Here is a 26,296-nt window from a genome sequence, read left to right on the forward strand (position 1 = left end):
TTGCGCCTAAATTTAGTGCCCCCCCTCTCTTTTTTACCCTATGTAGTCTGGAAACTGCAGGGGAGAGCCTGGGAGCGATCCTTCCAGCGGAGCTGTGAGGGAAAATGGCGCCAGTGTGCTGAGGGAGATAGCCCCGCACCTTTTTCGGCGGACTTCTCACGCTTTTTTCTATGTATATCTGGCAGGGGTATTTTACACATATATAGTCTCTATGACTATATTATGTGTTTTTTTGCCAGCCAAGGTACTTAATATTGCAGCCCAGGGCGCGCCCCCCCCAGCGCCCTGAACCCATCAGTGACCGGAGTGTGAGGTGTGCATGGGAAGCAATGGCGCACAGCTGCAGTGCTGTGCGCTACCTTGTTTGAAGACCAAAGTCTTCTGCCGCCGATTTCCAGGACTCTTCTTGCTCTGTAAGGGGGACGGCGGCGCAGCTCCGGGAACAGACGATCGAGGTCGGGCCCTATGTTCGATCCCTCTGGAGCTAATGGTGTCCAGTAGCCTTAGAAGCCCAAGCCAGCTGCAAGCAGGTAGGTTCGCTTCTCTCCCCTTAGTCCCTCGTAGCAGTGAGCCTGTTGCCAGTATATCTCACTGAAAATAAAAAACCTAAAATAAACTTTCTTTTTCTAGGAGCTCAGGAGAGCCCCTAGTGTGCATCCAGCTCAGCCGGGCACAAAATTCTAACTGAGGTCTGGAGGAGGGTCATAGAGGGAGGAGCCAGTGCACTGCACACCAGGTAGTCCTAAAGCTTTCTTTAGTTGTGCCCAGTCTCCTGCGGAGCCGCTATTCCCCATGGTCCTTACGGAGTCCCAGCATCCACTTAGGACGTCAGAGAAATATAGCTGTCTCTCCTCAATATAATATGGACTTATTTACTACCTATATGTCGTCAGATGAAATGTTTGGTGTATTTTCAATCTACTGCGGCGTGCCAACCCCATAACCAACTACACGACGCAGCACTCGCATGTGGTCGGTGTATGTAGTACTATACACGTAGGCAGGCATTCTAATCGATCTGCACAACTCTCCACAACCCCTGCGCTCGATTACTTCCCCGAGCCATTCTATCTGGCTTGTTGTCAGACGCTTGCTCTGTGATTGGCAGCCGCTGTAGGTTGCTGAGGAGGGAAACGTGCCGGAAGTGACGTCGTGCGGCCTAACTAGCGCGTGTGTAATAGGCGCCGGCAGTCTCACTCTCCATCCTGTGTGCTGCTGCGTGATATTGGTCTGAGGGAGGTGCTCGGGCGGCGGTATTAACATGGTGAAGCTCACGGCTGATCTGATCGAGCAGGCAGCACAGTACACCAACGCGGTGCGGGATCGGGAGCTGGATCTGCGGGGTGAGTTCTCCCGTGTGTGTTTGGGACCCTGGTTGGCTGCACTGTGTGACTCTACTGCCAGCAGCCCGCCTGGCCCTGCTGCGTTTATACATCTATCCGTGCTTGGACACTGGTTTCTTTATATGTGCACAAGCCTAGATATTCTTACAACCTGGCCTGTAGGGGCCTTAGTAGGGAAGACCTGGGATAATCCACCTGGTGAACTGCATAGGTGTTTATTTGGGAAGCTGTGTGGTGTGTCCCGTGTTTGGTTGGCAGTGGTGGGCTGCAGGCCAGTCATACAACAGGTGGGATGGTAGCATCTAGTTTCTCTTGTGGAGTGGACCTTTCCCATAAGCCCATGGGTCCATGTCACAAACTATTTGGCGAGCAGAGCGCGACACCGAGCCCGAAGCGTGACGAGCGAGCCCACGAGGGTCCAATGGTGCATGGATAAAAACGTAATCTGAAACGAATGGATAAAACGCTTAGGTGCTGTAAGGGTGGAAGTTATCTACTACCCTCTTGTTATGTCACTTACTAGTCCTGATCACGAGAAAATATACACAACCAGAATAGATGTGCTGTTCTTCTGTCTCACTTATTCTGCCAGGTGTGTCATTAGCCAGTGGTTGCAAATGTGGTCCTCCAGGCACCCAAACAGTCCAGGTTTTAAGGATATCCATGCTTTGGCACAGGTGACTTAATTAGTACCTCAGTCATTTTGATTATACCATCTGTGCACAAGCAGGGATATTCCTAACACCTGGACTGTTGGGGTAACTTGAGGACCGCATTTGGAAACCACTGCCATATGCTGTTACTGGGAAACTACAGCAACCTAGCCAATCTGTGCTGGTGGGAGCCAGCTCTCTTTGTGCCAATGCTTGAAAGATCCGGTTGGCTTTTGGTTTCGAATAAGTTAATTTTATCCTGAAATGACTCCCCTGTAACCGCCTCCTTGTGCTATTGTTGTAGACCTGGTGTGGCCCAAGTAATATTTATGGAGGCATCAAATTTTCCCTGGCAGCCAACAGATGGGGTGCCCAGTAGAGCTATTCAATTGTAGCTCTGTTTGGGCTTGATTGGCTGCCGGCGCTGATATTTCAGATCGCAACCCCCAGTGGTGAGAGCTGCAGTTCATGAAAAGTAACCAGTTTGGGCGCACAAACGGCACTTTTTGGGATCACACTCATTAGTTTAGTCCGGTTTAGCTGCTTTGTGTAGCTAAACCCGACACAAATGGGTTCAATAATGTGGATCAATTGAATATCGCCTCTGTGATCTCCCATCACTTTAGATGGAAGGTCGGGGAGTGATAACAGTTGAATTTCTTCCCCTGTGATCTGCGATTTACGGACTCTGTGAAATGGTTTTATTGACGTCAACAACAATGACTTCCAAATACAGAGTCCTAAAGTAAAAACAAAATCTGCAAGGGCTTGTGGTTACATATAAGAGCAAAGCAAAGTTAATAAGTGGTCTCAAATGTTTGTGGATGAGGATACAAGATGAAGTTACTGGCTGTGTAAGTAATGAGACATCCCTGTCAGTATCACTCTGCACGGGTGTAGTATGGTATGCCTGCGGCTGTGCTCCCGGCAACCAGCATACCGAGAGCCCGACCGCTGGCATACCGACAGCGTGGCGAGCGCAAATGAGCCCCTTGCGGGCTTGCCAGGCTGCGGGCATGGTGGCTGCGCGCCACGCTGTTTTGTTCTCCCTCCAGGGGGGTTGTGGACCCCCACGAGGGAGAAAGTGTCGGTATGCCGGCTGTCGGGATTCCGGCGCCGCTATACTGTGCGCCGGTATCCCGACAGTCGGCATACTGAAGACCACCCCTCTGCACCTGCCCCTTCACTTGTAACACTTTGCCGTAATCTTTATCATTATTAGGCGCAGCGGTAGATGTATGAAGCAGTGAAAAGAGTGAAGTCTGCCAGTGGAGAAGTTTCCCATAGCAACCAATCAGCTACTCTATATAATTTTATAGAATGCACTTAAATGGACTCTTCACTGCCTCATACATAGTGTGGTTATGGTGTAGTAGGTCGACGCATGAAAAGGTCTACATGAGTTTTTCATGTTTTGATTTTTTGTGTGCCAAATTAGTGTACCCCATGGCTCCTTCAGGCATGGTTACCGTTTCCAGTTGTAGTCCACATGGATGGTAAAGTATGAAAAGGTTGCCAAAAAACCTCATGTCGACCTTTTGACTGTTCACCCATCAACCGGGTATATCCCACAGTATAGGGTATTGATTAGTGTATAATAGGGGATGATGTTCCATTGTCATCTTTAGGGGTACACTGAAATGCCTGTGTCTAGACTGTGAACCACATTTTAAAGGTACCAGTATGTTTACACTTATAGTGCTGACTCCATTAACATGTGGCTAGCATCATTACAGCTGTGTGACAATAATGGTGCTGTTATTTCAAGGTGCCCATCTCAATTGACAACATCGTGACTGTCGAACAATCGTATTGATCCTTATTATAGTAATATTATACACAGACCGTACGATACTACAGCCACAGATTATTCTTTTTCATCACCAAGTTCTGTTCTTTGTATTCAGATTCAGACTGAGTGGCACGCAGATATACAAGTGTCTTATTTCAAAGTAATTGGTGCAGCCTGGTGAAGCGGTTTCACATCGTGACTAGGGCACACATTTGCATGAAGAAGATGCAAAAAAAAATACACTCTGCAGCTCACTCACGCCAGGTGTCTTGCGCTGCATGGTATATGGAGGCTAAAGGTTGGTACACACGTATATAATCGTTGGCCCGATATCTGGAGAAAGGGCCGTCCATTGTATATGTGTGTTAGCCAATAAACAGCTAGTAACGGTATTACAACAGTTGGGACTGGGATGTCATGTCTTGTGTGCTGCACATGCAACGAGCCGCTGCCATCTCCCCACGGGTCGTTGCTTGACACTACCTGGCTGATCAGGATCATTTAACTCGGATCAGTCGAGTGATCTAATTCATGTGCACCCTCCTTTAACTGTATGAGGACACATCTGTACGTGATTTCCACTTGCTGGGCCCAGCATGTTTCTGAGATTCTGGGCTACCTCCATACTCTCTCCGCACTTTTAATAGATGCACACAGCATCTATTCTCCGGCAGTGACCACTAAACCGCAATTTTTCCTACCGAACGGACACTGCGGCCATCGATTGGGGATGGCGAAGGCAGGCTTATTTAGGGGGATGCCTCTGCAAGGTCTGGGTGCATTTTGTCATTATAAAATTAGGCAGGATGCAGAGCCCAGCTGAAACAGCCTAGCAAGTGGGAACACTAAGGAGGCAGTTCAGTTATTTTCCCCTGCAGCTACCACTAGGGGGAGCAAAATGGAGCAATTTAATTGATATTTCTCTGACGTCCTAGTGGATGCTGGGAACTCCGTAAGGACCATGGGGAATAGACGGGCTCCGCAGGAGGCTGGGCACTCTAAAAGAAAGATTAGGTACTATCTGGTGTGCACTGGCTCCTCCCTCTATGCCCCTCCTCCAGACCTCAGTTAGATTTCTGTGCCCGGCCAAGCTGGATGCACACTAGGGGCTCTCCTTAGCTCCTAGAAAGAAAGTATGTTAGGTTTTTTATTTTACAGTGAGACCTGCTGGCAACAGGCTCACTGCAACGAGGGACTAAGGGGAGAAGAAGCGAACCTACCTGCTTGCAGCTAGCTTGGGCTTCTTAGGCTACTGGACACCATTAGCTCCAGAGGGATCGACCGCAGGACCCGTCCTTGGTGTTCGTTCCCGGAGCCGCGCCGCCGTCCCCCTTACAGAGCCAGAAGCATGAAGATGGTCCGGAAAATCGGCGGCAGAAGACTTCAGTCTTCACCAAGGTAGCGCACAGCACTGCAGCTGTGCGCCATTGCTCCTCATACACACTTAACACTCCGGTCACTGAGGGTGCAGGGCGCTGGGGGGGGGGGCGCCCTGAGCAGCAATAAAAACACCTTGGCTGGCAAAATAATCACAATATATAGCCCCAGAGGCTATATATGTGATAATTACCCCTGCCAGAATCCATAAAAAAGCGGGAGAAAAGTCCGCGAAAAAGGGGCGGAGCTATCTCCCTCTGCACACTGGCGCCATTTTCTCTTCACAGTGTAGCTGGAAGACAGCTCCCCAGGCTCTCCCCTGTAGTTTTCAGGCTCAAAGGGTTAAAAAGAGAGGGGGGGCACTAAATTTAGGCGCAATATTGTTTATACAAGCAGCTATTGGGGAAAATTCACTCAGTGATAGTGTTTATCCCTACATTATATAGCGCTCTGGTGTGTGCTGGCATACTCTCTCTCTGTCTCCCCAAAGGGCTGTGTGGGGTCCTGTCCTCAGTCAGAGCATTCCCTGTGTGTGTGTGGTGTGTCGGTACGGCTGTGTCGACATGTTTGATGAGGAGGCTTATGTGGAGGCGGAGCAGATGCCGATAAATGGGATGTCGCCCCCTGTGGGCCGACACCAGAGTGGATGGATAGGTGGAAGGTATTAACCGACAGTGTCAACTCCTTACATAAAAGGCTGGATGACGTAACAGCTATGGGACAGCCGGCTTCTCAGCCCGCGCCTGCCCAGGCGTCTCAAAGACCATCAGGGGCTCAAAAACGCCCGCTCCCTCAGATGGCAGACACAGATGTCGACACGGAGTCTGACTCCAGTGTCGACGAGGTTGAGACATATACACAATCCACTAGGAACATCCGTTACATGATCCCGGCAATAAAAAATGTGTTACACATTTCTGACATTAACCCAAGTACCACTAAAAAAGGGTTTTGTGTTTGGGGAGAAAAAGCAGGCAGTGTTTTGTTCCCCCATCAAATGAGTGAATGAAGTGTGAAAAAGCGTGGGTTCCCCCGATAAGAAACTGGTAATTTCTAAAAAGTTACTGATGGCGTACCTTTTCCTGCCAGAGGATAAGTTACGCTGGGAGATATCCCCTAGGGTGGATAAGGCGCTCACGCGTTTGTCAAAAAAGGTGGCACTGCCGTCTTAGGATACGGCCACTTTGAAGGTACCTGCTGATAAAAAGCAGGAGGCTATCCTGAAGTCTGTATTTACACACTCAGGTACTAGACTGAGACCTGCAGATAGTGCTGCTGCAGCGTTGTCTGTAACCCTGTCAAACAGGGATACTATTTTGCGAACATAAGTCGTCGTCTTATATATGAGGGATGCACAGAGGGATATTTTGCCGGCTGGCATCCAGAATTAATGCAATGGCCATTCTGTCAGGAGGGTATTAGAGACCCGACACTGGACAGGTGATGCTTACTTTAAAAGGCACATAGAGCCTTATAAGGGTGAGGAATTGTTTGGGGATGGTCTCTGGGACCTCGTATCCACAGCAACAGCTGGGAAGAAATTTTTTTACCTCAGGTTTCCTCACAGCCTAAGAAAGCACTGTATTATCAGGCACAGTCCTTTCGGCTTCAGAAAAGCAAGCGGGTCAAAGGCGCTTCCTTTCTGCACAGAGACGAGGGAAGAGGGAAAAAGCTGCACCAGTCAGCCAGTTCCCAGAATCAAAATTCTTCCCCCGCTTCCTCTGAGTCCACCGCATGACGCGGGGGCTCCACAGGCGTAGCCAGGTACGGTGGGGGACCGCCTCAAAAATTTCAGCGATCAGTGGGCTCGCTCACAGGTGGATCCTTCAAGTAGTATCTCAGGGGTACAGGCTGGAATTCGAGGCGTCTCCCCCCCGCCGTTTCCTCAAATCTGCCTTGCCGACAACTCCCTCAGGCAGGGAGGCTGTGCTAGAGGCAATTCACAAGCTGTATTCCCAGCAGGTGATAGTCAAGGTGCCCCTACTTCAACAAGGACGGGGTTACTATTCCACACTGTTTGTGGTACCGAAACCGGACGGTTCGGTGAGACCCACTTTAAATTTGAAGTCCTTGAACACATACATAAAAAAATTCAAGTTCAAGATGGAATCGCTCAGGGCGGTTATTGCAAGCCTGGAGGAGGGGGATTACATGGTATCCCTGGACATCAAGGATGCTTACCTACATGTCCCCATTTACCATCCTCACCAGGAGTACCTCAGATTTGTGGTACAGGATTGCCATTACCAATTCCAAACACTGCCGTTTGGACTGTCCACGGCACCGAGGGTCTTTACCAAGGTAATGGCAGAAATGATGATACTCCTTCGAAAAAAGGGAGTTTTTAATTATCCCGTACTTGGACGATCTCCTTATAAAGGCGAGGTCCATGGAGCAGTTGTTGGTCGGAGTAGCACTATCTCGGGAAGTGCTACAACAGCACGGATGGATTCTATACATTCCAAAGTCACAGCTGGTTCCTACCACACGCCTGCTGTTCCTGGGGATGGTTCTGGACACAGAATAGAAAAAAAGTTTCTCCCGCAGGAGAAAGCCAAGGAGCTGTCATCTCTAGTCAGAGACCTCCTGAAACCAAAACAGGTATCTGTGCATCACTGCACACGAGTCCTGGGAAAAATGGTAGCTTCTTACGAAGCAAAATTCCATTTGGCAGGTTCCATGCAAGAACCTTTCAGTGGGACCTCTTGGACAAGTGGTCGGAATCGCATCTTCAGATGCATCGGCTGATAACCCTGTCTCCAAGGACCAGGGTATCTCTACTGTGGTGGCTGCAGAGTGCTCATCTTCAAGAGGGCCGCAGATTCGGCATACAGGACTGGGTCCTGGTAACCACGGATGCCAGCCTTCGAGGCTGGGGGGCAGTCACACAGGGAAGAAATTTCCAAGGACTTTGGTCAAGTCAGGAGTCGTCCCTACACATAAATATTCTGGAACTGAGGGCCATTTACAATGCCCTAAGTCTGGCAAGGCCTCTGCTTCAAAACCAGCCGGTACTGATCCAATCAGACAACATCACGGCAGTCGCCCATGTAAACCGACAGGGCGGCACAAGAAGCAGGATGGCGATGGCAGAAGCCACAAGGATTCTCCGATGGGCGGAAAATCACGTCTTAGCACTGTCAGCAGTGTTCATTCCGGGAGTGGACAACTGGGAAGCAGACTTCCTCAGCAGACACGACCTACACCCGGGAGAGTGGGGACTTCATCCAGAAGTCTTCCAATTGTTGGTAAACCGTTGGGAAAGGCCACAGGTGGACATGATGGCGTCCCGCCTAAACAAAAAACTAGATATTGCGCCAGGTCAAGGGACCCTCAGGCAATAGCTGTGGACGCTCTAGTGACACCGTGGGTGTACCATTCGGTTTATGTATTCCCTCCTCTGCCTCTCATACCAAAGGTACTGAGAATAATAAGAATACGAGGAGTAAGAACCATACTCGTGGGCCAAGAAGAACTTGGTACCCAGAACTTCACAAAATAATATCAGAGGACCCATGGCCTCTACCGCTCAGACAGGATCTGCTACAGCAGGGGCCCTGTCTGTTCCAAGACTTACCGCGGCTGTGTTGGACGGCATGGCGGTTGAATTCCGGATCCTAAAGCAAAAGGGCATTCCGGAGGAAGTCATTCCTACGCTGATAAAAGCCAGGAAAGAAGTAACCGCAAACCATTATCACCGTATTTGGCGAAAATATGTTGCGTGGTGTGAGGCCAGGAAGGCCCCAACAGAGGAATTTCAGCTGGGTCGTTTTCTGCACTTCCTACAGTCAGGAGTGACTATGGGCCTAAAATTGGGTTCCATTAAGGTCCAGATTTCGGCTCTGTCGATTTTCTTCCAGAAAGAACTGGCTTCACTGCCTGGAGTTCAGACATTTGTTAAGGGAGTGCTACATATTCAGCCCCTTTTTTGTGCCTTCTGTGGCACCTTGGGATCTCAACGTGGTGTTGAGTTTCTTAAAATCACATTGGTTTGAGCCACTTAAAACTGTGGATTTGAAATATCTCACGTGGAAAGTGGTCATGTTATTGGCCTTGGCTTCGGCCAGGCGTGTGTCAGAATTGGCGGCTTTGTCACGTAAAAGCCCTTATCTGATTTTCCATATGGATAGGGCAGAATTGAGGACTCGTCCCCAGTTTCTCCCTAAGGTGGTATCAGCTTTTCACTTGAACCAACCTATTGTAGTGCCTGCGGCTACTAGGGACTTGGAAGATTCCAAGTTACTGGACGTAGTCAGGGCCTTTAAAATTTATATTTCCAGGACGGCTGGAGTCAGGAAAACTGACTCGTTTTTTATCCTGTAGGCACCCAACAAAATAGGTGCTCCTGCTTCTAAGCAGACTATTGCTCGCTGAATTTGTAGCACAATTCAGCTGGAGCATTCTGCGGCTGGATTGCCGCATCCTAAATCAGTAACAGCCCATTCCACGAGGAAAGTGGGCTCATCTTGGGCGGCTGCCCGAGGGGTCTCGGCTTTACAACTTTGCCGAGCTGCAACTTGGTCAGGGGCAAACACGTTTGCTAAATTCTACAAATTTGATACCCTGGCTGAGGAGGACCTTGAGTTCTCCCATTCGGTGCTGCAGAGTCATCCGCACTCTCCCGCCCGTTTGGGAGCTTTGGTATAATCCCCATGGTCCTTACGGAGTTCCCAGCATCCACTAAGACGTCAGAGAAAATAAGATTTTACTCACCGGTAAATCTATTTCTCGTAGTCCGTAGTGGATGCTGGGCGCCCATCCCAAGTGCGGATTGTCTGCAATACTTGTTTATAGTTATTGCCTAACTAAAGGGTTATTGTTGAGCCATCTGTTGAGAGGCTCAGTTATATTTCATACTGTTAACTGGGTATAGTATCACGAGTTATACGGTGTGATTGGTGTGGCTGGTATGAGTCTTACCCGGGATTCAAAATCCTTCCTTATTGTGTCAGCTCTTCCGGGCACAGTATCCTAACTGAGGTCTGGAGGAGGGGCATAGAGGGAGGAGCCAGTGCACACCAGATAGTACCTAATCTTTCTTTTAGAGTGCCCAGTCTCCTGCGGAGCCCGTCTATTCCCCATGGTCCTTACGGAGTTCCCAGCATCCACTACGGACTACGAGAAATAGATTTACCGGTGATCTTATTGTCTTCTCGCAGCCTCCTGAGGAGTGAGAAGAAATGTGTGAAAAGTCGGTGTATAAAGCAATGGGCACCCGCAAAGCACAACAACAGAAATACTCTGATAAAGACCCAAAACATTTTTTAATCGCCCGCAAATGTTAAATTGGTTTCCATGCTGACCATACTCTGATAACTGCTATGTACTGATTTGGGATTTAAGATGCAGCATCCTGGAGAAAAATTGACATCCTAGGAAATTTAATATCTGGTCTTCCTTTCTCCGAACTCTCCCCTCCTAAATATATCTTCAGTGCTGCCGTTGTCTCATGTTCTCTCGTCACTGACTCAACTTCTACTCTCTGGCTTTCTTTCCCCTGCAGAATCCAATTTAAGCAATTAAAGAACTCAATTACTCTGACATTTCCTACCTCATCTCATTCGACACACCACCTTGCCCTCTCCACAGTGTCTGCTCATTTTCTTCTTCTGCATCCATTACTTTTCCTGTGCCGTTTCCCCTACTCCTGAACTTAGTTGTCCGCCCTGTCAGACAGTCTACTAGCCTCATTGTTTCAAGCATACCGTAAAAATGCACCTGTTCATTACAGCCTACCAGATCTCCTCACACTATCCATTCATGCTTTCTGTTCTCCCTCTTCATTTTCTACTGTGCATCTTCCAGTTATACCCATCATCACATAGACCAGTGGTTCTCAAACTGTGTGCCGTGGCACCCTGGGTTGCCTCAGGATACTTGCGGTTGTGCCCTGGGTTGGTGGACAAGGGCCAATTCAAATTTATTACGATCTATGAAATAGGCTAAACCAGTGCTGGTGGCTGCCAATCATCAAGTATGTCGACAAACAAAAGTGAATCCTGTCCCTCACCACAACTGAGGCTAATGATGACACATACAGTACACATGGTTTACGCAATTTAGTATTACAGTGGCCCCTAGTGGATGACAAGAGAAATATTAAACAGCTGGGGTGTGAAGAATGGAGACCAGAGGTGGCGCAATATATGTAAATCAATTGCAGTGCACAGCTGGCCCCTCCCCTTTCACGCCCACCTCCCTCCAGTTTGAAAAATTGTGCTGAGGAGGAAGAAGCACATCGGGGAGCTCTGTCTCTTGTGAAAAGAATTTATTTTGTTTGATTGCAGTGACCTAATCCCACCCATCTAAGGGAGGGAGCATGGTTTTATAAGATACTCTTTAGAGTACTGGTGACCAAGATCCTTGTGGAAGGGATCCGCTGATCACGTTCTGAGAATCCACAGTGAGTACTACCTAAAGGCCTTCCCCCTCCTGCCCTGCAGCGACGGGGACGTCCTGAGCCTATGTGATCTTCTCTCCCGTGTGACGGCGGAGCTTGTTGCAGCGGGTGTCAGTGCAGCGTCTCCGGTCAGGTGGTAACCGCCGGAGACGCAGGGATTCCAGGCGGGGGAAGCGCGTGACAGCGGGGGATTCTGATTATTCGTCCATGCTCTGAGGTAACTCAACGGGGATGGCGCGCTAGGACACGTGTATGTTGAGTAGATAGGTTAGACTCCCTTAATGAAGGATTATAGCGGTTCAGCGGTAAAAGTGGAATATGCCAGAAGGAGCCCTGATAGAACATTGGGAGGCGCTTCCCTCTGGCTATTATTACACAGATGTGACTGAAAATTTGCAGCTGCGGCCTTTTTAAAAAAAAATATACTGATCAGGTGCTGTCAGGGACGGGCGGGACTGGGGGGGTGCAGAAAGGCCAAAAATCTTACTGATTCTTATATCTATATGTATGTTTATATCATCTCTCAAAGGACACTGCTGACAGGTCCTGCAGAGGGAAGCATCAGAAAAGGAGCCGCAAGGGTGTAAAACAAAATTGAATACTGATTTTAACGGTTAATAAACCAGCTGAGCATCTCCCCAGTTGTTCGTTGCTCCTTTATCCATACAGTCTTTCTAATTCAGTAGAGTGACAGGACTGCTGTATGTGGTGTGTGAACTTGTACTAGAAGCATGGCTTCTAAAGCACCAACCAAAACCACAAAAATTTGCAGTGTGTGTTCAATATGTCAGAAAAAGAGCACAAGTGTTGGCAGCTCCGGGGTGTGCAACACATGTTTAGGACTGGACGCACAGGCTGGGAGTAGTGGTCCATCTGGTTCTTGGGAAAATGCCTTAGCTGATTTGTCCAGAGAAATGGTGGAGTCCTGCAGCCCATTTAGAATGGGCTGCAGGATTTCTAAAACCATGGAAGAATTCATGATTAGACTTACCCCTCCCACACAGGTAGAAAAACCTGTCCAAAAATCAGTAAAGAGACCCCTTCCTGTTTGGCAAGAGGAATCTGTGGAAGAAGAGGGTCTCTTGGTAGATGACAAAGACAGGGAGTCAGGGGAGGACAACAAACAAAAACGAGAAAGCGCTGTTCACTTTGGTAAAATATGTTCTTTACTGATATATATAAAAAAACAGAATGAGACCCTCAGAGACTGAAGATGATGGTGATGTCACCCCCATAAATAAAGATTTTTTAGGATCAGGCAGATATCGGGGTCCAAACATGTGGCAAACAGCAAGGGAACAGAGGAAAAGAGGAAGAAACAGAGATACAGAGGATGTAGAGGAGGGAGAAGGAAACAGAATAAAAAACCCCTGCAGAAGGTAGAGCATATGAGTTCAGGTAAGGGCATTTTTAATTTGTCTAAAAAAACACTTACCCAAAATGAAATGAATCTTTTAGAAAAGGGTATGAATTTCGCACCGGTAGCTAAACCCAATTTATTTCGACTTTTTGTCGACCTTAACAGGTATGTACGGACCTTAAGTCGTAAGCGTTATTTTGCACTTAAAACTCTTAAAGCACATAAAGTGGATGAAAATCCCATTGTATTGGATAGGGATGATGACATTGCTTTAGAGATTCTGGAATCATTACAACAGAAGGGGGTAGGAGATCCCAGCCAGGATGGAGCGGTTATTGCTCCAATCTATGATATAACTAAAACTTTCAAAAAAAGTTCAGACTTCTACCCATTGAATTATAAAGGTCCGTATGTAGAAAGTTTTTACAAATCCACCCTTGCTAGTTTTAGAAGTATTTGTGAAAGGGCAGATAAACAGACATATGGGGACAATTTGACCCCTGGGGAACGAAAGGCCATGAAAGACCTCCAGCAAAATAAAGAGATAACAATCAAATCAGCGGATAAGGGTGGTGGGGTTGTTATATTAAATACAGAGGATTATCTGTGTGAATGTTCAAGACAACTTAATAACATCTCGTTTTATTGTAAGTTGAAAACCAATCCCACCACAGAGTTCCAAAGAGAATATATGGAATTGCTGGATGATGCCCTTGCTGGGAGTGCTATATCTAAGGAAACTTTCACTTTTTTGTTATGTCCACATCCCATCACGGCCACATTTTATTATTTGCCCAAAATTCATAAGACACTTGTTAATCCACCAGGGCGCTCTATTATTTCGGGAGTGGGTTGTTTAACCAGTAACTTATCTTTTTTTTGTAGATCATCACTTGCAGGGCCACGTGGAGAATCTGAGATCCCACATTAAGGATACACAACATTTCTTAAATTTAATTAATCAAATTTCTTGGAGAGATCATTATTATTTGGTGACATGTGATGTTGAATCACTATATTCCAATATTCCACATACAGGTGGCATAAAAGCAATAGAGGGGTATTTGGAAAAGGGTGGGGTCTCTGATTCTCTTCGTGGCTTCTTGTTGAAATCCATTCACTTTATATTAACACATAATTAATTTTTGTTCGATTCACAATTTTATTTACAGACACGGGGTGTGGCCATGGGAGCCAGGTTCGCGCCGAGTTTCGCTAACCTATTCATGGGGGTTTTTGAGGACCAACATGTGTGGGGAGGCGGACTCGGTGGGGATCTGGTTTACTATGGCCGTTTCATAGACTATTTATTTTTTGTTTGGGGTGGGGACGTAGATTCACTTTTGATATATATGGAAGGATTAAATAATAACCAATTTGGTTTAAAATTCACTTACAGTTTTAGTAAAACGGATATTAGTTTTTTGGATATAGCACTCTCAGTACAGAATGGCAAGCTGATAACTAAAACACATTAAATCCGTAGATCAAAATAATTATCTTCAATTCGACAGTTCACATAAAAGAAAATGGAAGGAGAATATCCCCAGGGGACAATTTGTACGCATCAGAAGAAATTGTACCTCATTATTGACTTACCAAACACAGGCAAGAACTCTTATGTTGGCATTTGAGGAACAGGGGTATCCTCGAGACATATTGGAAAAATCATTTCATGAAGTAGAATTAATAGATAGGGAAACATTATTGGAACCAAAAAGAAAGAATAAAAGGGAAAACTTCAATCATGAGGATAGTAATAAAAGGAGTATGTTATTTACCACACAATACAATGGGTGTGCCCGCCAAATTGAACGGGTTATAAAGAAGAATATGTCTCTTCTATTACTAGATGAAGTCCTTAAACCCCAACTGGATCCAAAGGGTCCGATGATCTTTAGGAAGGCAGATAATTTGCGCTCAATTTTGGTGCCAAGCCATTTTGAAAGATCAAAAACATCTAACACCAAAAAAACGTGGCTTCCAGAAAGGCCATTGGGTTTCCACAAATGTGGTAAGCTGAATTGCCTGTCTTGTAAAAATGCACCGAGAAAGAGTGTGGGATTTATATCTTCCAATACGGGGGAAGAATTTCAGATAAAGGAATTTCTAAATTGTAACTCTGTATATATTATATATTTGATCACCTGCCAATGTGGTAAACAATACATTGGGAGAACCACTCGCACCATGCACATTAGGTACATGGAACATCGGCGAAACGTATCTAAGGGCGCAAAACATCCACTGTCCAGCCATATAACAATGTGTCAGAATTCTGAGTTTGACAACAGTAGTATGGTAGCCATTGAACAGGTTAAGAATACTACACGGGGCGGTGATCGGTTTAATCTCCTATGTAGGAGAGAGGCGTATTGGATCTATAAAATGGATACATTGGTGCCGGGAGGGCTCAATGACATGGTGGAGCTTAATGGAATTTAGTGGATTAAATTTAGGTAGTGTTGGGGGTAGAAATTAAGCAATTAACTAATTAATAAATAAATATATAAATAAAAATTAATATATATATTGAGACAGCTGTTTGTCGATTAACTAATAAATAAATAAAAAATATGAATGAGCCACATTGATGAATTGATAGAATTATGGATAAATGAGTAATGATCATTATGGGTTATTGGTTTATATAGATTAAATGGGGGTCTGAATAAGCACACAATAATGAATGGTTGTGTTCAGAAAACTCTGAGGTAGGAATGTGATTGACCATTGGAATATTAAGGCCATTAAATAATTGGAGCCTATCAATAAAATAAACGAACAAATGAAATATAGATGATACATGTTTAGTGGTGTCATATTAATATTGGCCACTAGATGGCATCTTATGTAGATTTATTATATCAATTACAACACTGATTAGAGAAAAAAGTTTGTCTTGTCACCTGTATACTAATATAAATATAAAGATAGAGCTGATAATTATGTGTATATATATAGATATGCACTAATGTGGAGAAGTGACTATATATCAGAGGGAGATAATGTATGTGGCATAGCTATTTCCAGACGGAGTAAGCTCAAAAGGAGGCTTGGTTTACAAGCCCGCTGACTGCACATGCTCAGTGGGTGAAATTGAAAACGAGGCTTGAATCGCAAGCGCAGTGCGCATGCGCGAACCGGCAATTACGGTATTTAAGGATCGGAGGTGACGGACGGCTACTTTACACACTGACGAAGCCGCTGAAACGGACCCGGAGGCGGAGAAACGCGTTTGTGGGCATACCAGAGGAGTTGTGAGTCAGGAGAGTACTCTCCATTACCTGCTACAGTCATTTGTGTGGCTCATAAACCCTCATTACCGGCTGGTGAACTGCTTTCTTCCAACCCCAGTGCACAGGGAAAGGAGTATACATATACTTTTTAATCAGGCTGGCAATTATATCAGCCATCAAGGATAAAAGTTGCAAGTGAGTGCTTCTGCTAAATGCACTCTAGTCCTTGTGGAAACGGATCACAGCATAATGATTCACCTGATTATATGTGCCTCACCTAATCAATCAAACTAACCGTGTGAGAAGTGGATGGTTGAGGTTGTGGCGAAATAGAGAGCATTTGCTTACTGTATTTCTTTCTGGACTGAATCTAACACTTCTGACTAACTTTGATTTATACCTCCCACAAAAAGGAATAAGTGGTTGGAGGTTTTGGTTCCGTATGAAAAATAGTAACATTCTTGCACACTACCTCTAACTAACAAATGTATGCATAAAGGACTTGCTGGGTACAAATTAACCCATTGTGCAGCTGGAACATATTTTACCAAAGTGAACAGCGCTTTCTCGTTTTTGTTTGTTGTATTCTGTTGTGGAGGGGTTAGGATCATCCCTCAGAGTGTAGCTGCTTTTCACTTTGGGTGTGACAGCGCCATGTGCAAATTTGTATTTTAGTCAGGGGAGGAGGTTTTTTAGATTTCCCCTACAGATGAGGATTCAGAAGTTAAGGGGTTAGAATCCCTTATTGAAGCAGTTAAACAGGTCCTTTAACGTCAGAGGATGAAGTCAAGGAACCTGAAGATTTTGACCTGTTTGAGTCTCAAAAGCCACAGCCTGCAGTATTCCCCATTGCAAAGACACTTCAGGAACAGATGAGTGAATCCTGGAAACAACCAGATAAGTGTTTCCAATTGCCCAAGAAATTTACCATTAACTATCCCCTACCTAAAGGGGTCATGACAAAATGGGAGATCCCACCTGATGTGGATGCATCTTTAGCTAGATTGTCAAAAAAGACTATCTTGCCTATATCAAATGTAACTACATTAAAGGATGCTTCGGACCGCAAGGTGGACACGGCACTTAAGTCCATCTTTGTGGCAGCTGGAGCATCACACAGACCAACGCTGGTAAGTGCCTGGGTCAGTAAGACCGTTGTGGCTTGGGCTGGTCAAATAGTCAGTGCAGTGACAGAAGAGGGTAACCAGGAGGAGATTTCTCGCTTAGTGGGGCATATCCGTGAGTCGGCCTCTTATCTTTGCCAAGCCGCAAAAGATGCTTATAGGATAGCATCTTGTATTTATGCTTCAGCAGTGTTAGCAAGGTGTAGTTTATGGCTCAGAGATTGGCAGGTGGATTTGTACTCTAAGAAGGCCGTAGAGGCCATTCCTTTTGTAAGGGATACTTTGTTTGGTCCAGAATTAGACAAATGGATCTCACAGGCCACAGCTGGAAAATCTACTACATACCCTAGAACCACACTGGTGGTCAGACGAAGTTATTCAGGACTGACCTTCACTTTATTTAGAGTTCAATCCTTTCATGCCAGAGGTAGAGGTTTTTTAGGACAATCTTGCGGAAACAGAGGAAGAGGCTGTCCCCAGTCAACAAACCGAAAACAGGACTCTAAGCCCACGGAAAAATCAGTGGCATGACGGTCTCCTAGCTCATCTTCGGTCTCCCAAGGTGGTCGTCCGGTTGACAAGGTTTCAGGAAGTCTGGGCCGAAACCACTCTAGAGGTCTTGGTCAACAATATTATCTCGGGGCTACAAAATAGTTTCTCATACGTCCTCAGTCAATACTTTACTACGGGTCTACCTCTGTGCCCTCAAAAGGCAAAGGCATTGAAATCAACTATCCAAAGGTTGATCCTATCTGAGGTCATAGTTTCGGTACCACAGAGAGGAACAGGTTTTTATTCAAATCTTTTTGAGGTGCCCAAACCAGATGGTTCTGTCAGACCCATTCTAAACCTAAGGTGTTAAACCAATTTTTTAAATTTTGCCGGTTCAAGATGGAGTCGATAGTCAGTCATAGCAGGGTTGGAACAAGAGGAAATCATGGTGTCTATGGACATAAAGGACACATACCTCCATGTTCCAATTTGGATGCCACATCAAGCACATCTGAGGTTTGCTGTGGAGAAGGACCACTATCAATTTAGAGCGCTACTGTTTGGTCTGTCCTTGGCTCCAAGTAACTTCACAAAGATCATGGTGGTCATGGTAGCAAAATTATGATCTATGGGGTTAACAATAATACTGTAACTGGATGATCTTTTGATCAAGGCCTCGTCTCCGGAGATTTTTATCAGGGATGCAAGATTGACTCATCCGGTCCTAACTTGACATGGCTGGATGGTCAACTTCAAGAAATCCAACTTACTTCCATCCCAAATACTTCAGTTCTTAGTTCTGGACACGACTCAACTTAAGGTCTTTCTACCAGAGGACAAGATCCAATACATTGGTCACATGGTTCAACAGGTCTTGCAAAATCACGTGGTGTCTCTACACCTTTTGCATATACGGCTTCTGGAGAAGATGGTAGCATCCTTCAAAGGGATTTCAGTACGGCAGACTTCACTCAAGAACGTTTCAGATGGACCTGATCTCACAGGGGGCAGGTGTGCATCGATTTCTTCACAGGAAGATTCACCTGTCATCTCAAACCAGAATTTAATTGATTTGGTGGTCGATCCACAGAAACCTTGCCAAGGGGGAAGGGTTTCGGAATTTGGGATTGGATCATATTCACGACTGATGCAAGTCTGAGGTTGGGGTACAGTACTGGACAAACACCAGTTTCAGGGGGATATGGTCCCAGTACGAGAGCAGTCTCCCAATAAATGTGCAGGAACTTCGAGCTATCTCCAATGTGCTTCTTTAAGCAGAGAGTCTAGTACGAAATCTGCATGTGAGGAAACAATATTACAATGTCACAGCGGCGGCTTATATAAACAGTCGGATGGCCCTAAAGGAAGCTACAAAGATTCGGTCTTCGGCGGGAAAATGCGACCTAATTCTGTCTGCAGTCCTCATTCCCGGAGTAGACAACTGGGAGGCGGGTTATCTCGGCTGCCAAGACATGCACCCAGGAGAGTGGAGTCTACACCCCCAAGTCTTCAATGCAGTGGTAAGAAGGTGGGGGTTACCACAAGTAGATCTAATGGCATCCCGACCCAATCGTCAACTTCTGGGATATGTGACCAGGCCACGAGATGCAGAGTCGGTGGATGCGCTGTCGATTTCACTGGCCTTACGATCTGGTATGCATATTTCCACCATTTTCCTCCTACCAAGTGTATTAAAGAAGGTAAAACCGGAAAGAGCGTGGGTAATTCTGATAGCACCAGACTGGCCTCACAGAAGTTGGTACTCGGATCTGAGGGGTCTCCTAGCGGAGGAGCCTTGGAGCTTGCCGCTGAGGGAAGATCTGTTGCCACAGGGTCCATTCCTGCACCCATATCTGAACCGCCTTCGTTTAACGGCGTGGCTCTTGAGGCCAAGATACTATGGGAAAAGGGCATTCCCAGTTCAGCTATCCCTACAATGTTAGTGGCAAGAAAGCCGGTTACTGTGGCTCACTATCATAAAATTTGGAAAAGAAACATGTATTGGTGCCAGCCTAGGGGTTGGAACCCCAGACAGTTTTGTCTTACCAGATTGTTGCGCTTTCTTCAAGCTGGTTTGGACGTAGGTTTGATGTTGGGATCCTTAAAGGTTCAGGTATCGGCCCTTTCAATTTTTTTCCAACAACGTCTGGCTTCCTTACAGGAGGTACAGACATTTTTTATTTTTTGCAGGGGGCGTTGAGGCTACAACCACCCTTTCGTCCCCCCACAGCTCCGTGGGATTTAATCCTGGTTTTAGAATTTTTAAGATCTGCCCTTTTTTGAACCTTTGGAAAGAGCAGACCTTAAATATGTGCCCTGGAAGACAGTTTTGTTGCTTGCTTTGGCAAGGATGGTATCAGAGTTAGGAGTCCTATCCTGCAAGAGTCCTTTTCTGTTTTTTCCATGAGGATAGAGCAGAACTTCGTATTAAGGCAGAGTTCCTACCCAAGGTGGTTTCCAGTTTTCACATCAACCTATTGTGGTCCTGTCATTTCAAATGTCTGATGGTGACGGTTTGCTGTATGTAGTCAGGGCATTAAGTCTATGTACAGGCAACTAGTTCCCTAGACGGTCAGATGTTTTGTTTGTATTGTATTTTGGGCCAAAAAGAGGTTGGCCGGCTACAAAACAAACTGTCAAGATGGATGAGACTCACAATTAGACAGGCTTATGTCTCTAGAGGTAAAAGAGTTCCGTGTTGTGTGGGTGCTCATACCACAAGGTCATTAGGAGCTTCTTCAGCAACTGCCAGAGGAGCCTCTACGGGACAACTTTGTAGAGCTGCAACGTGGTCTTCTGCTCACACGTACACTCGTTTTTACAAGTTAGACACTTTTGCAGCTAAAGATTCTAGTTTTGTCCGGTTGGTTCTCCAGGCTTCAGACAGCACTCCTGCCTGTGGGAGTATCTTTGGGACGTCCCCAGCTGTTTATTATTCCATTGTCCTCTAGTGGATGACCGAGAAAAGAGGACTTTGGTACTTACCGATAAATCTATTTCTCTAAATCCACTTGGGGTCACTGGATGCCACCTCTGTGCGTCCTGCCTGTGTGTTCTTGCTAATTTGGTTCAGCCTGGTTTTGTTCTCAGATAAGTTTAGTTTTATAATTAACCTTTTATGCCATGGCGTGTTTGGTTCCTTCTTGAATGTTTATTTCAAGTTCCCTCTTCTCTCCGTACAATTTTCAAACTGGAGGGAAGGGCTGTGAAAGGGGAGGGGCCAGCTGTGCACTGCAATTGATTTACATATATTGTCACCTCCAGTCTCCATTCTTCACACCCCAGCTGATTAATATTCCAGTGTCCCCGAGTGGATTCAGAGAAATAGATTTATCGGTAAGTATCAAAATCCTTTGTTTTGGTTCCCCCACCCCCCCGAGTTTCTTAAGACACTTTTGGCCTAGGGGTGCCGTGAAAACAAATCTTATACTCTAGGGTGCCATGGCTCAAAAGTTTGGGAACCACTGCTATAGACTAAGGTCTCTGAAGTAGGGCCACCTTCTCACCCTGCACTATTATTGTCTCCAGTGTGGTCCCACTCAATCAGCAACTGAGCCTTTCTGTGGATCATTGAGTGCTACTGTTAAAAGTGGTCACTGAGTTGTTTTATTACCTTGTGGTTTTATTTTTCTCCTTGTACTGTTAAGCCCCGTACACACGGGGAGAGAGGTGTGCTGAGCGATCTGTCACAGACCGCTCAGCACACATCTCTCCCCCGCTCGGCACACAGCGCATTGGAGGCCAATCTAGCACCGGCGATAGTGATGCGCGGAGCCGCGCATCACTATCGCGATGGGGCATGCACACGGAGCGGTGTGTGTGCTTAGAAATGAAACAAACTAGTCAGATTGCTAGGGCCCCATACACTACAACGATATATGTCTGAGGCGATTTCCCTTGAACTCTCCCGGGAGCTTCCCTGGACTGGTTCCATATGATTTGGTAAATTTTGCATGTGATATATCGTATGCGATACCATCCATGCCTACGGGAACCGACATATCACAAGTGCAGCACTAACTAATTCTGGGAGCCGATCCAACCCTCACGGGAACGCGCATCGTATCGGAAACACATCCAAAATGCCCGATTTCACTCGATATATACTGTATGGCCGAAATTGGATGAAATCGGGTGTTATCGTTCTAGTGTATGGGGCCCTTTAAAATCTAAGCACAGATCTCTCTGTGTGTACCCCTTTAGGGTGTGTTTTAATTTCATGTATTGTAATTTCCCCTGTATGTCACTGGACAGTCTTGGCTTTATTTAAAAGCTGATAATCATGTTTTATTTTTTATTTTCCCCTGTAGGCTACAAAATACCAGTTATTGAGAATCTTGGTGCCACATTGGACCAATTTGATACAATTGATTTCTCAGACAATGAAATCAGGAAATTGGATGGTTTTCCTCTCCTGAAGAGACTTAAAACTTTATTATTAAACAATAACCGGATATGGTAAGTTAAGGCCACTGCATTTTGGTCTTATTTCTGTTATTTTTCATATTGGTTAGTTTGGGATATGGGGGGTAGGGGTTTCCGCATGTTGCCGCACATCTCTTCACGGGTAGTACAGCTAGTCAATTAGTGTCCCACGGTCAGAAACCTTTACATGAATAGCTACATGCACTTTACCTGGGTTGAGACTGTACAACACAACAGCAAGTAATTGATTCTGGTCCCCAGTGTCCTAAATTGTATTTGGTGTGGACCCAAAATGATGTCTCATTCCAATTAACATCTGATTGCTGATTGGTTCTGGCTGTAATTCTGGTCAATGATAAGTAGTTTTGATTCCGTTCTGGTCTTTGTTTGGTTTGCCCTGCTAATCTGGATCTATTGTCTGAAGTTAGTTATATACCTTAATATAATCTGGCTAGTTGGAACAAAAATCTGGTAATCTATAGAATGAATTGACCATTTGATCCCAAATGAATTCAACCAATTTGTCTGGTTGACCATTGTTGTCTGTTTTTCAATGTTTGTGAGTAAATGGTCGATTTGTTGTTTGCTCCCATACATTATCAGATTTTCATTCAAATCAGCCATGTTGGACAGATTAACATTAATCTGGGTATACACCTATGCTGATGGGCCGATTTGGAAAACATACACTATTACCAATTGGCTGGTATATTTGTCTTGGTGTCACAACTTGGCAGGCATTTGAATTTGACCACCCAGCTGTGATGTCCGTCCCAGAAGCCAGTGTCTGGGCATTTAGCAGATCGCCTGTACACACAGTTAGACATGCCAATATATCTGCATCGGCTGTGTTGCAGAGCCGGCGAAATATGTCTGAACTGCCGATACATTGCCCATTCAGTGGAACCGCTGATATATCAGTGTTTACCCATCTACAGATCCAGTTAGTGAATTGGTTCACGGGAGAAATGAAAGTGTGACAAATGAGGTCAGTGACTTTCTTTGTGTGAGTGTCTGGCTGCGCTGCCAGGGAAGAAGAACGTTGTCACCTTGATTAGCCTGACTTAGTTGAACATCCATATTTAAAATGGATATAGACTCCTTCCCAACTTTTGGAAGGATTTTTAATGTCTCTTCAGGTGTTGCTGGGGAAATGATGGCGTTGAAAGCCTGATTTAGCAAAATTGCTGAATGTCTTGTAGTATGATGCCGTAAAGCCATCAGAGTCTAGGCCAGGACTAGCCATCCTGTGGCTCTCCAGCTGTTATGAGACTACACATCCCAGCATGCCCTTCCACAGTTTTGCTTCTAGGGAATGCTGAAACTGTGGCAGGGCATACTGGGATGTGTAGTTTCACAACAGCTGGAGAGGCACAGGTTGGCCAGGCCTGGTCTAGGCTCTTCCCGATCTAGGATCGTATTTGCTATACCCTCTGAGCGAATGACTTTTACCTAGAGCCCTGGCCAGCAATCTGCCTAATTTGTTGCCCCACAAGTGGAAGAGTGCAACATTTACAATAGGACAACTTTAGCTTTAAGAAATTGGCTGCCACCAACTTTTCATATTTCTCTAACGTCCTAGTGGATGCTGGGAACTCCGTAAGGACCATGGGGAATAGCGGGCTCCGAAGGAGGCTGTGCACTCTAGAAAGATCTTAGACTACCTGGTGTGCACTGGCTCCTCCCACTATGACCCTCCTCCAAGCCTCAGTTAGATTTCGTGCCCGGCCGAGGTTGGATGCACACTAGGGGCTCTCCTGAGCTCTTAGAAAGTTATAGTCTTAGAATTTGTTATTTTCAGTGAGACCTGCTGGCAACAGGCTCACTGCAGCGAGGGACTAAGGGGAGAAGAAGCGAACTCGCCTGCTTGCAGCCGGATTGGGCTTCTTAGGCTACTGCACCCCATTAGCTCCAGAGGGATCGACCGCAGGCCCAGCCTTGATGTTCGGTCCCGGAGCCGCGCCGCCGTCCCCCTTACAGAGCCAGAAGCAAGAAGATGGTCCGGAAAATCGGCGGCATGAAGACTCTGTCTTCACCAAGGTAGCGCACAGCACTGCAGCTGTGCGCCATTGCTCCTCTCACACACTTCACACTTCGGTCACTGAGGGTGCAGGGCGCTGGGGGGGGCGCCCTGAGGCAGCAATAAAAACACCTTGGCTGGCTAAAATACCTCAATATATGGCCCAAGGGGCTATATATGAGGTAAATACCCCTGCCAGAATTCCATAAAAAACGGGAGAATAGGCCGCGAAAAAGGGGCGGAGCCTATCTCCTCAGCACACTGGCGCCATTTTCCCTCACAGCTCCGCTGGAAGGAAGCTCCCTAGCTCTCCCCTGCAGTCTACAAAGGGTTAATAAAGAGAGGGGGGGCACTAAATTTAGGCGCAGTATACATTATATATAAAAACAGCAGCTATAGGGGACAACTCAGTTAGTCCCTGCATTATATAGCGCTCTGGTGTGTGCTGGCATACTCTCACCCTGTCCCCCCAAAGGGCTTTTGTGGGTCCTGTCCTCGTTTAGAGCATTCCCTGTGTGTCTGCGGTGTGTCGGTACGGCTGTGTCGACATGTTGAATGAGGAGGCTTATATGGTGACGGAACAGAGGCCGATATTTGTGATGTCGCCCCCTGTGGGGCCGACACCAGAGTGGATAGATAGGTAAAAGGTATTAACCGACAGTGTCAACTCCTTACATAAAAGGGTGGATGACGTAACAGCTGTGGGACAGCCGGCTTCGCAGCCCGCGCCTGCCCAGGCGTCTCAAAGGCCATCAGGGGCTCAAAAACGCCCGCTCTCTCAGATGGCAGACACAGATGTCGACACGGAGTCTGACTCCAGTGTCGACAAGGTGGAGACATATACACAATCCACTAGGAACATCCGTGACTTGATCCCGGCAATAAAAAATGTGTTATACATTTCTGACTTTAACCCAAGCACCTCTATAAATGGGTTTTAGGTTTGGGGAGAAAAAACAGGCAGTGTTTTGTTCCCCCATCAGATGAATAAATGAAGTGTGTGAAAAGCGTGGGTTCCCCCGTTAAGAAACTGGTAATTTATAAAAAGTTACTGATGGCGTACCCTTTCCCGCCAGGAGGATAAGTTACGCTGGGAGATATCCCCTAGGGTGGATAAGGCGCTCACACGTTTGTCAAAAAAGGTGGCACTGCCATCTTAGGATACGGCCACTTTAATAGGTACCTGTTGATAAAAAACAGGAGGCTATCCTGAAGTCTGTATTTACACACTCAGGTACTAGACTGAGACCTGCAGATAGTGCTGCTGCAGCGTGGTCGGTGACCCTGTCAAACAGGGATACTAGTTGGCAAACATAAAAACATATTAAAGACGTTGTCTTATATATGGGGGATGCACAGAGGGATATTTTGCCGGCTGGCATCCAAAATAAATGTAATGTCCATTCTGTCAGGAGGGTACTAGAGACCTGTCACTGGACAGGTGATGCTGACTTAAAAAGCGCACAGAGAGCCTTATAAGGGTGAGGAATTATTTGGGGATGGTCTCTGGGACCTTGTATCCACAGCAACTGCTGGGAAGAAATAATTTTACCTCAGGTTTCCTCACAGACAAAGGTACAGTCCTTTCGGCTTTAGAAAAGCAAGCGGGTCAAATGGCGCTTCCTTTCTGTACAGAGACAAGGGTAGAGGAAAAAAGCTGCACCAGTCAGCCTGTTCCCAGAATCAAGATTCTTCCCCCGCCTCCTGTGAGTACACACCATGACGCGGGTGCTCCACAGGTGTAGCCAGGTACGGTGGGGGGCCGTCTCAAAAATTTCAGCAATTAGTGGGCTCGCTCACAGGTGGATCCCTGTTTTTCAAGTAGTATTTCAGGGGTACAAGCTGGAATTCGAGATGTCTCCCCCCAGCCGTTTCCTAAAATATGCCTTGCTGACAACTCCCTCAGGCAGGGAGGCTGTGCTAGAGGCAATTAATAAGCGGTATTCCCAGCAGGTAATACTCAAGGTGCCCCTACTTCAACAAGGACGGGGTTACTATTCCACACGGGTTGGGGTACCGAAACCGCATGGTTTGGTGTGACCCATTTTATATTTAAAATCCTTGAACATAA

General features: G+C 46.3%; 1 protein-coding gene across 1 annotated transcript in view; it reads left to right on the forward strand.

The window, feature by feature from the left end:
* Positions 1-1,101: 1,101 nt before the first annotated feature.
* The window catches only part of SNRPA1 (small nuclear ribonucleoprotein polypeptide A'), a 98,439-nt gene continuing 73,244 nt past the window's right edge, over positions 1,102-26,296 (forward strand). The window contains exons 1-2 of the mRNA XM_063925657.1: positions 1,102-1,343; positions 22,091-22,238. Of these exons, the coding sequence (XP_063781727.1) occupies positions 1,262-1,343; positions 22,091-22,238 (230 nt within the window). The 5' untranslated portion in view covers positions 1,102-1,261. The remainder of the gene's footprint in view (positions 1,344-22,090; positions 22,239-26,296) is intronic.

This window comes from Pseudophryne corroboree, chromosome 6 (assembly GCF_028390025.1).
Source record: "Pseudophryne corroboree isolate aPseCor3 chromosome 6, aPseCor3.hap2, whole genome shotgun sequence".
In the NCBI taxonomy this organism is placed as follows: domain Eukaryota; kingdom Metazoa; phylum Chordata; class Amphibia; order Anura; family Myobatrachidae; genus Pseudophryne; species Pseudophryne corroboree.